Source organism: Chlamydotis macqueenii, chromosome 1, assembly GCF_036417535.1.
Source record: "Chlamydotis macqueenii isolate bChlMac1 chromosome 1, bChlMac1.mat, whole genome shotgun sequence".
Classification (NCBI taxonomy): domain Eukaryota; kingdom Metazoa; phylum Chordata; class Aves; order Otidiformes; family Otididae; genus Chlamydotis; species Chlamydotis macqueenii.
The window spans coordinates 33,405,026-33,419,250 of NC_141556.1; the positions used below are offsets into that span (position 1 = coordinate 33,405,026).

The 14,225-nt window shown below is 41.2% G+C and overlaps 1 protein-coding gene across 2 annotated transcripts in view; it reads left to right on the forward strand.

Moving 5' to 3' along the window:
* The first annotated feature begins 213 nt into the window (after positions 1-213).
* The window catches only part of ANO6 (anoctamin 6), a 76,982-nt gene continuing 62,970 nt past the window's right edge, over positions 214-14,225 (forward strand). For both annotated transcript variants that reach the window (XM_086748343.1, XM_086748354.1), the window contains exon 1: positions 214-312. In XM_086748343.1, the coding sequence (XP_086604469.1) occupies positions 225-312 (88 nt within the window). In that variant the 5' untranslated portion in view covers positions 214-224. The remainder of the gene's footprint in view (positions 313-14,225) is intronic.

Below are 14,225 nucleotides of genomic sequence, written 5' to 3' on the forward strand. Positions count from 1 at the left end.
TCCTAACAGAGAACAGCTTTTGGCAAGGGCCGCTGCCTTCTCCCCGCACCGCCCGCTCCAGCAAACCCCACGTTTCGAAGGCGATGACGACATAAGGACGAGGGAATGACGGAGCCCTGCCCGTCGGGGATCCCACCTGGGGCCGGCCCGCAGCTCCGCCCCCGGGACAGGGCGGGGCTGCCCGGCGGCGGGGGAGCGGGAGAGGGTCCCGCCACTTCGGGAAGATGAATGCGCAGAACCAGGACGTGCTGCTGGATCTGGAGGGGGAGGACGAGGAGGAGGAGGAAGAGGAAGATGATGATGGAGAGATCGGTGAGTAGGGGGCCGGCGCGGGGAGGGTCCCCCCTCGGGACGACGCCGGGACGGGAGCGCGGGTTCGCCCCTCGAGCCAGGGCTGCAGCCCGGGGAAGTTCCACGCGGAACCGGTTGTCGCGAGTGGGGAGGGCACCTGCGGGCGGTGACCGGGGAGGCGGGGGTGCTGGCAGGCACCACAGCTCACCTCCTTCTGCTACAACTTCTGGTGATGTTCCCGTGGAGAATCCGTGGTCTCTTTGTCCGCGCCGGCGGTGCCGGGCAGGTGGGGCTTCCCCGTGAAGCGGCTCCGGCTGCCACGGCACCGGCACGGGCTTAGGTGGCAGAGAAGCACCGAAAACTTGCTCTGGTCCTTTCCCCCTCATGGGAGGGAACGGCGTCAGGTGGCACAGAAGCAGCAAAGTGTGATGCTGGAGACCCTGGGTGTCCCAGTGATCTCCTGTGCCAGGCTGCTTAGTTCCCTAGGAAAATGGGAAGAATGCCATCTCCTCCGCACCCCCCCCCCCCCCCCCCCCCCCCCCATGCATCATCCCCCAGGGCTGAGCCCTGGGGCTGGCATCGGCTTCCAGGGACAGCGGCGCTTTCTCCCCGCACTGCCTGACTTGCGTGCCTTAATTTGACAGCCAGGCAAAGGAAGGGGAAAATGACACACACCGCCACCCCGCCCCCCACACCCCCCCCCCCCAAAAAAAAAAAAAAAAAAGAAAAAAAAAAACGAGACAAGGGAAAAAAATGCCAAAGCATGGAAAGATAGTCATTTTACTGGGGGGGGGGGAGGCGAGGAGCATATTGTGTCTGCCAGAAATACAGACAGCAAAATGACCGGAGAGTTTTAAATTCAAAGACAACGTATATTAGCCTTGTCCCAACGGCAGCAGTCCACAACAATGACATTTGTATTTACTGTGAGAATGAATTCCGTTAAAGTATTTCCAGAAAACAGCCCAGAAGGGGCTGGTTCTCAGCTGGTTCAGACTGAAGGGCTCTATTCATTTCACTAAAGAGACACAGATTTACTTCCGTTCAGAAGCTGATTTCTGCTGCAATATCCCAGATACTCTGAAGTCTTTTATTTCTACTTAACTGGTTAAAATTTGTTGACAACAAAGAAGGAATGCAGGCAAATGTCAATTAGACAAGAAAGTAGAAGATAGGTTTGTATATATATAAATTTTATCAAATAAAAAGGGTTCCTGCTCATTATTGTTCAAAAGGTTGTGAATATTTTTTACTGAGAAATATAGCATTTTGATAATTTTTTAATATTGGGGCTGAATTTCTGCGTTTGTAAAAAGTTCTGGTGACACCAACTCTCTCTGATACTGTTGTTGCCTTTAAACACTAATCCTTAATAATGGCCAATACAATTTGCCTCATTTATTCAGTTAGTTCACTTCGAAAGTGTATTAAAGTTTGAGCCTCACCCAGTGCCTGTGGAAATGGGGGAACATCTTTCCTCCAACATTACTGACCTTTGTTTCAGATGCTGTGGGAGTATCCTTTGCTTTATAGTAACAGTCCAAAGACAAATTCAGTTTTCCAGATGAGAGAGGCAGAGGAATTGTTTGACTCCACTCCCTGAATTAAAAGATGAATCAGCACTGCGATGTATTAATCAACACATGCCTTTTACTTTCCATTTCTTACCCCAGAGAACAACTCAATTGTTTCCTACTCATGGCTCTCTGTCAAATTTGGTGTTAGTTCAGCTCTCAGAGCCAGCAAATCACGAGCTGCGTGTTCTGCTTGCAGGATAGAGCCGCTTGGAACAACACATGCTATGTGGCCAAATTTACTAAAAATGGAGCGGTGACGATTTCGGGAGTTGTTATGCAAAGCCTGTTACGCAGCACACAGCTCTGTCACATTTGCTATGCCGCCTTGCAAAATGCATGGGTAACAGTCTCAAGGCTTTTGTGTTAGGTATAATTACAGGAGAGCTATTTTATTAGTCCGAGAAACTTATAAATCATCCATTTACCTCCAGATATATTGTACCACTTGCATCTGCATTGTTCCCAAGAAAGCCATCCCTGCTTTAGCAAGGAGGCAGGACTTCTGAACTCTTTCCAGTCCTATTCAAGATCAATCCCAAGTATTTCTAGCTCATCAGGAAAGCATTATTATGGTGCATCAGAGTTTGTAGTCATGGCTCATAAAGGGAGCGCTCTAGGTCATATTGATATGTAGTTGGGTTTGGTTATCCACGCTGACGACTAGCAAACCACTCACGTCAGAAGCAGACTTAGGCAGGAGTCCAGAGAAAGACCTGGGCTCAGGAGTCCCAATCCACAGGAAGCTACCACAACCGTGCTGCTGGCCACGCATAGCTTTGAAATGGGTTGTTCCGGGCAGACTTGTGCTTAAGGAAGAAAGTCTTGTCCTGAAGTTAGGCTTTTTTGACAAGTTGAAAACCTTTTTTTCCAGTGCTTAAACATGACGGGCAACTTTTTCTTTTGGAGTCGGACTGTTTTCAAGAGGATTGTTGAGTTAGTGACATCAATTTGTTTCTGAGATATCTTGTTACCAGGCAGAAATGGTGGGAAGGACATTGACCTGTGGTTGCCACATCATTTAAAATTCTCCAAACCCATTATTTTCTGCCTAGAAGCCGTCAGACAGTTCCATAAACTGTGAAGTTTTTCTTTCCCTGGTGCCAAACCTCATACTATATCTAAATTAGTTTGCTTGTGTTTTTGGATTTACAGAATATCTGAGTGTGCTTTCCAGAAAAATTAACTTCTGCAGACAGTATCCAGATGCTGCTCTGACTAACCATTCTGCATTGAAATACTTTTCACTGGGCTATGTTAACATCTTGCTCGCTCTGTTGTCTTGGTTTTGCTCACATGTGTCACCTAGTTGTTCCTTGAGTGTAGACCACCTTCCCATCATTATTGCATCTTGCTTGATGCAATAATCATCAAGCCGTACTTCATAGATGACCAAGAAATGGATGTTAACCTTTTAACATCACACGATGTAGACACTGTGCTGATGGGGATAACTAGCTCTTCGTTCTGAAAAGTATTTCATGCTGTTTTTCAGCACACGTTTTTACCAACTACAATAAAAATGTACAATAGTACCAGCTTATTCAAGCAACGTTATTTGTGGAGTTGCAACCTAAAATAACCAATTTTGTACAACCCATTGTACAACTGGAACCCTGTAATGCCAATGGTGAAGAGCAGATGTAGCTATTCTTCACCTCATTACTTTTCATAGCATCATAGAATCACATAATAGTTTGGGTTGGAAGGGACCTTTAAAAGTCATCTAGTCCAACACCCCTGCAAAGAGCAGGGACATCTCCAACCAGATCAGTTTGCTCAGAGCCCCATCCAGCCTGGCCTTGAATGTTTTGCCCACTGTTCTGTTCTCTGCTTGTTTTCTCATGGCATATATTGAATTTTATAATATTGTCTGCCTAGAGCTTCTATTTTTTCCTATTCAATAGCTTCATTAAGTTGACCTGCCTCTCATATGACCCTACAAATATTGTTGTATCATATACTGTACTCCAGTATGAATGTACAGTATACCAACAGCGTTCTCCAAATTACTCCAGTGTTTGCTTTTATGATGATGTGAAATGGCCAATTCTCTATAGAAGTCTTCTAAAGGCAATGGAAAGTCTGGACAGTTAGACTCCTTGATTGAAAAATGTGGCTTTGTTCTGCAATTTATTAACTGTAATCCCAACACTGTGAGAAATTTAAAAATGGCCTACCCGGCAGTAGGTGCAGGGATCAGATCTGATAAATGTATAACATGCAAAGCTTTATAAGCAAATTCTTTAAAAATATGTAATTCTGTTTCTGCAAGGACAATAAATTGCCTTTCATTCTACCTACAGTACTGAGTAGGACTGCCCCAGTCCACTCCTGTCACACCTGGCTTTCTCCTCTGTTTCTTCTCTTTGTCATAATCAACCTCAAAATTACCGGGGCATATTTCAGTCGCCCGCTGTCCTGAAGAAGACTGGGGGATGGATACATCTGATAAGCTGAGAATCAAGAATTCCTGCTCCCCGGGGATTCTGTGCTCTGTTTGCTACACCATTCTTGTACATGTGCATCTAGGAGACAAGGAACAGGAGTAAGCAGGAATGTAGACACATGGTCTCATTTATTCTGATTTGCTATTGAGACAGCAAGAGACTCTTCGTGGTGAGCCGGGACTTGTACAGGTCTTGTACTTGTCCTGTGATACTGGTCAAAATATAAACTACCTTTCATGCCTTTATGTCCTTCCTCTTCTATCTGTTACCCGGATGGTTTACCTATGTTTCTTCCTTTCTTCATACTTCAGTAATTTTATTTTCTGACTTTCTGCCCACTTAGCTTTCACCGAATCCAAGTCACGCAGGAGTAACAGCCTTGTCACTGAGTATGGTTGCATTCAAACTCTTCACTGCTGGTGCCACTCACTTCTTAATTCTGATTTAATGTTTTTTTTCTACAAAAGTACTAAAAAACACATAGTGAGAGTATAAATATTTAACTACAATATAATTACTGTTTTGCAGCTATTTATAATGCATAAACTCTGGAGGAGATCAGAGTATTTCAAGAATCAGGCAGGAATTTAGGGAATTGATAAACTTCACAAATGTACCAGATCTTTCTCTTTTTTAAGTTTTTATACTATAGCAGAATTCCCAGTTGTCCATTAGAAACTTCTTGTACTTTGAAAGTTTTTTCTGTGCCTGTATTTTAGATTTAGTTGTACTGAACATAGAAGTGTGGTTGACAGGTTAGTCTGCAATCTGTAGACAGACTTGTTACCAGCCGTTGCATCAACTTGTGCCATGTGCACAACTTTAATAGTAATAGTTTTCTTTCTTTTCCTGGTTATTAAGTCGTTAATTTTATTTCAGATACTTATCGGAGGTGTTTTCTTAAAGTTTTTGCTTTGTTTACACAGTCTACAATTTCTTTTAAAAGGAAAAACACCCTGTACACATTTATGATAAACACCTTAGATTTTTTTAATGACTTTTTAGGCATTGTCATTTGTAAAAAAGAAAACTTATTGAAATTGATATGTAGGAAACAGCCAGACTTGTGTTACATGGTACAGAACTCCAGCAGTTCTGTGGTGTTAAAGTTATTGAAAGTAATGCAATTAAAAAATCACAGAAATGTCCTAGCATTAGGTAGTTTGCAGTTCATGCAGTATATCAAATTGCTGGTAGAGAGCTTGAATTTCAGGAGACCAGAGACTTGGAAGGAGTGATCTACGTATGCCATAACAGATGTCGTGTCAGTCCGTGGGTCACACAAATAGACCTTTCAAAAGTAACTAGAGAAGGATCATGAATAAGATCAGTTACTATATGCATGGAAAGTTCAATAAAGTTGTTATCATTTAAATCACTTCATTTCTTGGTACCTGCCATTTCCTAGGAAATGATGGGTTGCATGCTGTGGAATTAAGGTCTAGTTTGCCACTAGACATGTGGCAAACCCCAGGGGGGAACTGATACTAAAACTGATGGTTTCTGCCATGGTAAAAAAAAATACAAAGCACAACAGTGATTTTGTATGAGTGCAATTGACTGTCATAAATTAAATAGTCTTTGTAATGCCTTCCAGCTTATCCCTTATAAAGAACAATGGATTTTTTTCTTTTTTTTTTTTGTTTATTTTCAGTTTGAGATAATACATTATTATACTCTCCCTAAAAAAAAAAGGTCAAGTAAAAAAAGCATTAGCCTCAGTTTGAGATTAAGAGGGGCAGGTCAGGAAAAATAGTTGCTTGGTTTTGTGCATGATAAAAAATGCACAACTAATAAAACTAAATATCCTGTGCCTGACATGAGAAAGGTGCTGCGGGCCTTAATCATATGGAGCTGCTGCAGGTGTGTGTTTAACGAGATAATGCATTTAACAGGGTGTGAATGTCAAGGAGGAGGGCACTGAAAAATGATGCCACCGGTTTGGATTGTTGATTGTTCTTATATTCAGAAAACAAAGGTGGGGACAGAAATATTGTGCAAGTGTTGAGCTCTGTCTCTCAATGAATAGAAAAAATAAGCTTGCTTTGGTGGGCTGTCGCTATTGCTTCAGTGCAGGATCCTTTCTAATGGTCTGAAGTATCACTCTGCAGAAAATATATGTTATTAAACTGATACTTGATTGATGTTTTTAATATAAAATTAAAAAAGAAATTCACCAAGGCATGGGCCTAGTATTACTTGTCACTTTTTAGGGGGTTTTGACTCAAATCCAGGCTCCCTGTGAATGCAGGCAGAACAGTTTTCCCATCGAAGAGCGTATGTGTTCATCTACTGCACTGGCCACGGTGAGAGCCCACTGGGACGTTGTTAACATTTTGTGTTCAGGTTCAGGTCTGATGAATATTGAAGTCAAAATGAAAACCGTAAGCCGTAATGTCACAAACACGTCAAGCCAGCACAAATTGGCTTGGCTGCCAAAAGAAGTATTCCCCCTACAACCACCTTACAGTGGCAGCTTTAGTCTTCATGGCATTTTGGCCTTGTTTTTCATTGGGGTTGTATCAGTTGCAGTGTGGTAGAAATGCAAACCTGTAATGAAGGACACTGAATGCTTTATTTTCTTATTGCCAGTGTCTTCTATGGGGAATGAAAATGGGCAACCATGCGAATTGCCGTCAAACAATGGATTTTGTTTGATAATCAGCGTAAGAAAGCAAACATCTGAGCACAGAATCCTTTGTCTTTCCCACCCTTCACACTTTACTCAGGTATCCTGCATCAATTGGAAGTCTTTGTGACAGGATGAGTGTCTTGATTGCTTCCTGAGGAATTATATGGGTGTCTGTTTTGCTGGGTTCAATGGAATTATTTCTACCCCTTGTTCTCACCTGTCCCAGCCTCAGCATATGATCACAACAGTAGACATGCAGGCACGATTCCCTGCATGGACTTCACAAGTGAGATCCTGAAGCATCACTAAAGATTATTTTTTTAAAAGTCCTGAGCCTCAAGATGGCTTGATTTAATATTTGAGCAGTCCCCACTCCTCAGCAGGATTTAGACTCACTCCCCAACCTCCTTATATACACATGGGACACCCTTCCCAAGGAAGCCAAGAGGTGTACTCAAGCCTCGCATTTGTATATACATGATTTAGTACTCTGCCTATACAAAGATAACTCACCTAAAGCAGTTGTTGATTTATCAGGGATGGGCTGCTCAGTGGCAAAAAGTGAAGACTGGGGAAGACTTACACTTTCATTAGCATCAGGCAGCCGGGCATATATTCTCCCGTTGCATGATACTATCAAATGGGAGTATAATCCCTTTTACCCGTTGCTGTCCTGCATCCATGTCAGAGCCGCTTCCTGTTCACAAGCCTTCAATTCCAAACCTTGTCAATGTAGATGGTCCACCTTCCATACAGCACTTGACCTGTTGAAGGGCATAATGTTACTAAATGCAAAATAGGCAGAGCCTAGATGGTTTTGCTGATGGCAATAGCCATATTAATAAAATATATGTGTTATGTTTGTAAAAGGGTAAGACTCAGACCAGCATAGGCCCTGGTATCAGGAAGAACCAAGAAGACCAAATAGTTCTGGAAAGAGACCACATTTAAGCATCTTTAATGAATACCAGATTCATATTGGAAAATTAACAAAAATGTCTTAAAACACAAACTGACTGAACTTTAAGCAATGTAGTTACAAGTCTACTGGAACATAAACGTTCTTTAATTGATTTTATGCCTCATGTCATTGAAATTTCTGCTTAGTTTCAAAATATTGTATAAAAGCTGAATAAGACTGAACCCTTCAATTTAGTGTTTATGTTAAATAATTTCCAACTAACCCACTAATCATCAATATTCTTTAGACATAGCTGAAAATCAAAGTTCTGTAGGAACTGCCACCACTAGCAGATTTTACTTTGCTTTTATAGTTTGCCTTCCTTTCATTTTTTTTGTTGGTGGATTTCCCCTGGCTCCATTCACCTGGTTAGTCAGGTTCTCTGGCATTTTTTAGATGTGATTTGTCATGGGAGATTAAATATTTGCATAGGAGATTGCTTACAGTACAGTCATCAGAATGAGGTGCTGCTCTGGTGTTATTCTGTAGGAAACAGCCACCACCTCTGTTTTGTTCAAGTGCTATTTGAGAGCAGTTGCAGGATAAATGTCTGATAACTTGAGTGACTGTGGTGTGTTTCTGTCCTGTGGGCTTCTATCTTGGGTGGATCTTTTGCTAAGGCACTTGACTTTGAGAGAGTCTACAGGAAGCTCTTGGTTCTTGCTCCACTACTGCAGCAGAGACTCCTGACCTGTCCCTCAACTGTTACTAGTTTGGGAAATTGCAGTCAGATGAGTAATCTTAACTGGGCAGGGGAGAGAATTTGGGATGAAGAGTGGGAGCAGGAAGCACTTGTGTTAAGATGCACTGAGTCTTCTGTGCTGTGGTGGTGCCAGAGTTAATACGTTTTGGTCCAGAGAAGGGGATGAGATTAGTGACTTTCCAGTGGATGAAACAATGTGGATTCTTTCCATCCTTTGTGGGAGGAATATTTAACTGAGAAAATGGATTGCATTAACTGAGAATCTGGATTGCATATCAGGGTGGAAAATATGAGAGCCGATTGTAAAACGCTATCAGTGTAGGAACCCTGCTAACGGTGCTGGGAACTGATAGGAGTGATCCAAGGACAGCTGCTGTGATCTGGCACAGTGGAAGAAGAGCCACGTCCTGCCTGTGGAGAAGCTGGAGTCTGTTGCTGTCAGTGGATGGTGTCTGAGATAAGCACCAAAGACCAGAACTCACATCAGTGGAGAGACTCCTGTAGCACAGATCCGGGTCTTGACTGAAGGGTCTGGTAAAATAGGAAGTGTTGAAGAGGTGGAAAGGGTAAGGAGATGGAAGTAAAGGCAAAACATCTGTTGAGAGGTGGGTACAGACTAAGAAAGTGAGCAAAAGTGAAAGAGGAAGAACTCTTGGCAGTACTCATAAGGGGAAAGCTGACCAGCGCAGCTCTACACCTATTTATCTGGTCAGGAACTCATAAGCAGTGGCATAAAGATTCTTCCAAGTCAGTTCATCAGGAAAATCGAGGGACTGAGGTAGTATAACTGTAGGTGCAGTGAATGTAAATAATTGATCTGTGGTGTCTTCATGCATATTTTTAATATATAGTAAAAATCACAATGTGTTCATAGGTAATTTATCCAGCAGGAAAAAAAATACTATATTTATACCATTAATTATTTGCAAAAAATTTCCACTGCTCTAGGTTTGGCACTGCAGTTAGAGATAATAACACTTAACAAGACTGAGATGATCCAGAGAGCTCCAGCATTGTCAGCGAGTTTTATTAGTGTTTGTGCAATATTAGTAAAATTATTAGTGTTCTCTTGCTATGTGGTTTTTCCTTAAGTAGTCTAATGGTGTTTTTATCGGCATTAATGAACAAGGATGAGGTCAAACAATGCACACTTTACCCCTGTGAGCAGTCCCATTGACTAGAATGGGAATAGCATCATTTTTGTAAATGCTATGCATAGTAGAGAATGCAGAACTAGTCCCTAATGGAGGAAATATCTTTATTAAATCTTTCATCATCGCCGTATATACTGATTTATTCTAGGAAAAATAATTAAATTCACTTAATTATTCTGCTGTCTATAAAAGACAAGAAAGAATTTGCACAAAAGGACAGTTTAATCTATAAACTGATGGCTATGCTTAAGACAAACAGCCCAGCAAAAACGCCTACAATATTTGGTAAGACTTAAACATGTTATGTATTATTATTAAAAAAAAAAAAAAAAAAAAAGAAGGAGGAAATCAATACGACCTAAGGAATTTTTAGTTTTTTTTTTAACTTGCTCCTTGCTGATAATCAAGTGAGGAGCAAAGAAGCTTCAGGGGCGATGAGCTCCAGCCAAATAGAGCTCCAGATGTTTTTGTAAATTTATTGGTGTTTACAAGAAGACCATAGCTCTCTTTTAGACCACTTATGCACAGAAGAAGGTGAGATTAGGTAGAAGTTGGTTATTAAGCTGCAGCTGCTAGAAGAAAAATCTGAAGAGCCCTTCAATTGCTCAAACTACAAAGTATTTCCTGATGAGGAAACAGAAGTATGGCATTTATTTCTGAACTCTGGGTCCAGCACTGGGAACTCTGACAGGCATGAGCCTTTGCATCTACACACATAAAGTAGCTCAAAAACGACTATAGATTTTTACTTTAAAGTTAATATTTTCATAGTCAAAGTAATTAAAAGTGTCTTTTTGGGACCCTCCTGTAAACACACTGTATAACAACTGAGTGTAGGAAATACTTTAAAGCACATGTTCTGAGACACTCATTACAGAAATTCAAATCTCTTTCCTTGGAGACATGCAAATTTAAGAGCAATGGGCATAATTTTAGAAACCTATTTCAAACTTAAGATTTCTAATTAGGTAGCTCATTGATCCATAGGCACTGAAGTCTAACCAAACAGCCATCTGCAATTACAATTTGATTAATCATTTCAGTTCCCTGTGAAAAGGCTCCACAGCTGCCTGGAGGCTTGGCATTGGTGAGGAGCACCACGGGATCAGCTTGGCTACTAAAAAAGCTGTGTTTGTCGCTTGGGGCAATGGCTGCGCATGGGCTGCCCTCCTGTAAAGCACACCGAAGGCAGGGTACACTCGTTCTCCATGTAATTGGAGAGTAATTTTGACAGTGTGCTCGGAGTTCATCTTGGGAAGTCTGTCTTGCGGCAAAAGCAAAAATGGCTTGTCTTCTTTATGTTTCCTGCCTAAGGACAACTGATTTGGGTTAGTTGATCAGGGTAGGAAAAAAAACCCCAAGCTCCCATTATTTTAAGCAATGAAGAAAACTCCTTCAGGTTTAAGAAGGCTCTCAGGGACTGGCAGAGGTCCAGGTGCATCGTGCAATGATGTGCTTCAGTGCTGGATCAGATGAAAAAACAGCTTATCATACTCTTGACCAGAGGGTTAATTCTGCAGACCTCACTGATGCGTTAGGTCACAGTCCTTCAGCAAATCAGCCTTCAGAGATGTGCATGTTTATTAGGCCAGGTTCTGGGCACAGGCGTGTTCCAGGCAGGGAAGGCAGAGTGCTTACACAAAAATGATAAACAGCTTATGCTGCTTCTTGATTTTATCATTTGTACCTCTTATAATATCAGCAGTATTGTAGTTTGACAGAGCTGATTTAAGTCAGATCTCACTAACAAGTCATCTGAAATTTCTCAAGTAAAGAAAATACGTATGAACAGTGACATTTTATGATGTTTGGACCCAAGTAGTGCAGTGCTTCTGATAGCTGTTACATTGCCAAAATTTCACTGACTCCTCTCAGTGCATGGTAGAAATCCTGATTTTTACAGCATTAACCTGTAATTTGCTCCTGTAAGTCTTCATTCAACAGCATAAACTTCTGAGATAGCAGGCTGCTGCTCATCTCTGTGCACCAGTCCAAGTAGGGACGTATTATGAGACAAACATGACACAAACATGAGAACAATCCTTTTCAGTTAAGTGGAACTGTCAGCATCCATGAAGCCATTTAAGTGTGTAAATGTTGCAGTCTCAGCCCCCAGAGACTGTATATTGCTGTTCAGGGTGGGTTTTTTTCAGTGGTTTATCTTCCAAAGCTATCCATGATGGAAGCATGAATACCTGTCTAAAAAACGGTCTTCCATTTATCAGTTGTGGCTAGTGTATCCTCATCTTTCTTTCTTTCTTTGTTTCCTCTGAGTTTAATTAAATGTTTGGGGGATAGATGTTTATCCTGCACTCTTAAGATTAAATATGTCTGTCAGAGGAGTTTCTGCATCTCTCACTGCCTACAGTTCACTGAACAAGCCGCTGACCGTTCTCCTCAACAGAATGTTCCTCAGAAACGCCTTGCATGCAAAAAAAAACTCCAGAGAAATCCTGTTTCCTTTCAGAATGAGTCTTTCCATTCTTTTTCATCACCTTCACTATTTCGTTCACTGTTTTATTCTGTCATCTTTCGGATCAGTGATTCTCTTGGCTTTCAGAGTGCTGACTTTGACTCCATATGAGCAGATCTGGCTCATGTAGAAGAGAAATGTCACTCAGAAGTGGCATAAGGTGCTCTCAGGGTCCAGGATACAAAATTTGGTGATTTCACATTCCAGGATCACTCCACTTTGCAGATACTAAACTAAAGCAAAGCCTGCGGCTACAGGAAAGGTGACCGTTGAAATCCTGACTGTGTGAGTTCTGCACAGACATATCCCATCAGTGCTATGTGCAGCAGGGGACTGATACGTGACTACTTACAACCTTTAAGGTCTTGTCTATGTAGAACACAGATCAAAAATAAGACAATAAGTAAGATTAAAAAGCTTTTATTTTACATGGTTGGGCAGCTTTCTAACTGTGCTAACGTAGGGAACTGAAGTCTACAGACGTGAGAATATATATACGATATTAAAAAAAAATATTGAGTCTATTGAGCAAAGTTTACTTTCAGGGAGGTTGAAATGCTTATTTATACATGTTTCTAGGAGTCATCACTGCCCTTTTTGTCTTTGTCTCTGAACATGTATAAGCAAAATTTTCTACTTTTTTTTTTCAGCTGAACATTTACTTAATTTCATTTTAAAAAATGAAAGTGACAGTACATTCCTAAATGTAGGGTTTTCCATATCTGTGGACCCTTGTCTAACATCTCATGCAACATCTCCATCAACCTGTTACTCTAAGGACTTCCAAAATAACTAATAAACAGATAGAAGGGCTGAGTGCTAAATCCCTCCAAAATGAAGTCTGCATTGAAACTTAGAGCTCTAGATAAAATGGCACTGTGAGCTTTGGTTTATAAATACAGGTAGGCCTGAAAAAAACACAGTATAGAGAAAGTGGATGTGGTTTGTCTTTGGAGTCTTTTGTTTCTGTACGATTGCTTGCAACATTTGTTTCATAGCTTCTGTGTTTTTTCAGTGAGTTATAAATTAGTATGTCCATATGGCAAGTTATTGATTTTTTTAAGTCTACACTTAGGATAAAGTGCAAAGAGAAGATTTTCTTGATGGACTTACTGAATCCTAATCTGTTGCTTGTTTTAAGAGCTCTCCTTGATCTCACTCTGTCAGTCTGCAATTCAGTAATATTTTTCAAACTGAGAAGTTTGTTCACCTTCAGCCAGAAGCTGGAGCTTTCACAAGAAGTAGGAGGTGAAATCCTCTGGCTTGTGTTACAGGGATCAGGCTGGATGACCTTGTTGGTACCTTCTCGCCTTACAGTCTGTGAGCTGGATCCGCACATTTTGAAAGGTCATTTTTCCTCCCCTCCACACACACACAAAAAAATGAATCTATAGTGAAACCACTGTGGTCTCTCCTTAAAAATAAAACAAAATTCAGCATAGCCAATGTCAAGGGATTATGACTAGCCTCCTAACAGCCCATCAGAGTCGCTTTTTCCCTAGCGTTATAATGAGATGTGTAAGCAATCTTACCTAAGCTTAAATGAAAAACAACTTTGTAGAGGCTCCTTAACTTTTTATCTGAAAACTTTTTTTTTTTTTTAATATCCTCTCAATTCCACAGTTTTAAAGAAATGGGTTAGAATCTCAGTGGAAATGGGTTTGTGAAGAGGGGTATGGCTGGGCCCCTTAGCACTGTTTGAGGTTTCATGAAGATCTGCACTGTTGTATGAAAGGAGCAAGCCCCATGGTTGTTCCTGTGTTACTGCCGTCTGGTATGTTCATACCATCGTAAAATGATTTAGCAGGACTTTGTAGATGCCAAAGTAAAATGTCCTTCCATGCTTTCCAAAGCAAAGTTTGCATCTCCTCTTTTGTGGGCTTTTTGTTTTTTAAGATTTCATGGAATTGCACTGTGGTATAGGAGAGACAGGAGGAAAAAAAGAGAATTTCTGTTTGGCTTTTTACTCCTTATTGTTCTTGCTGCT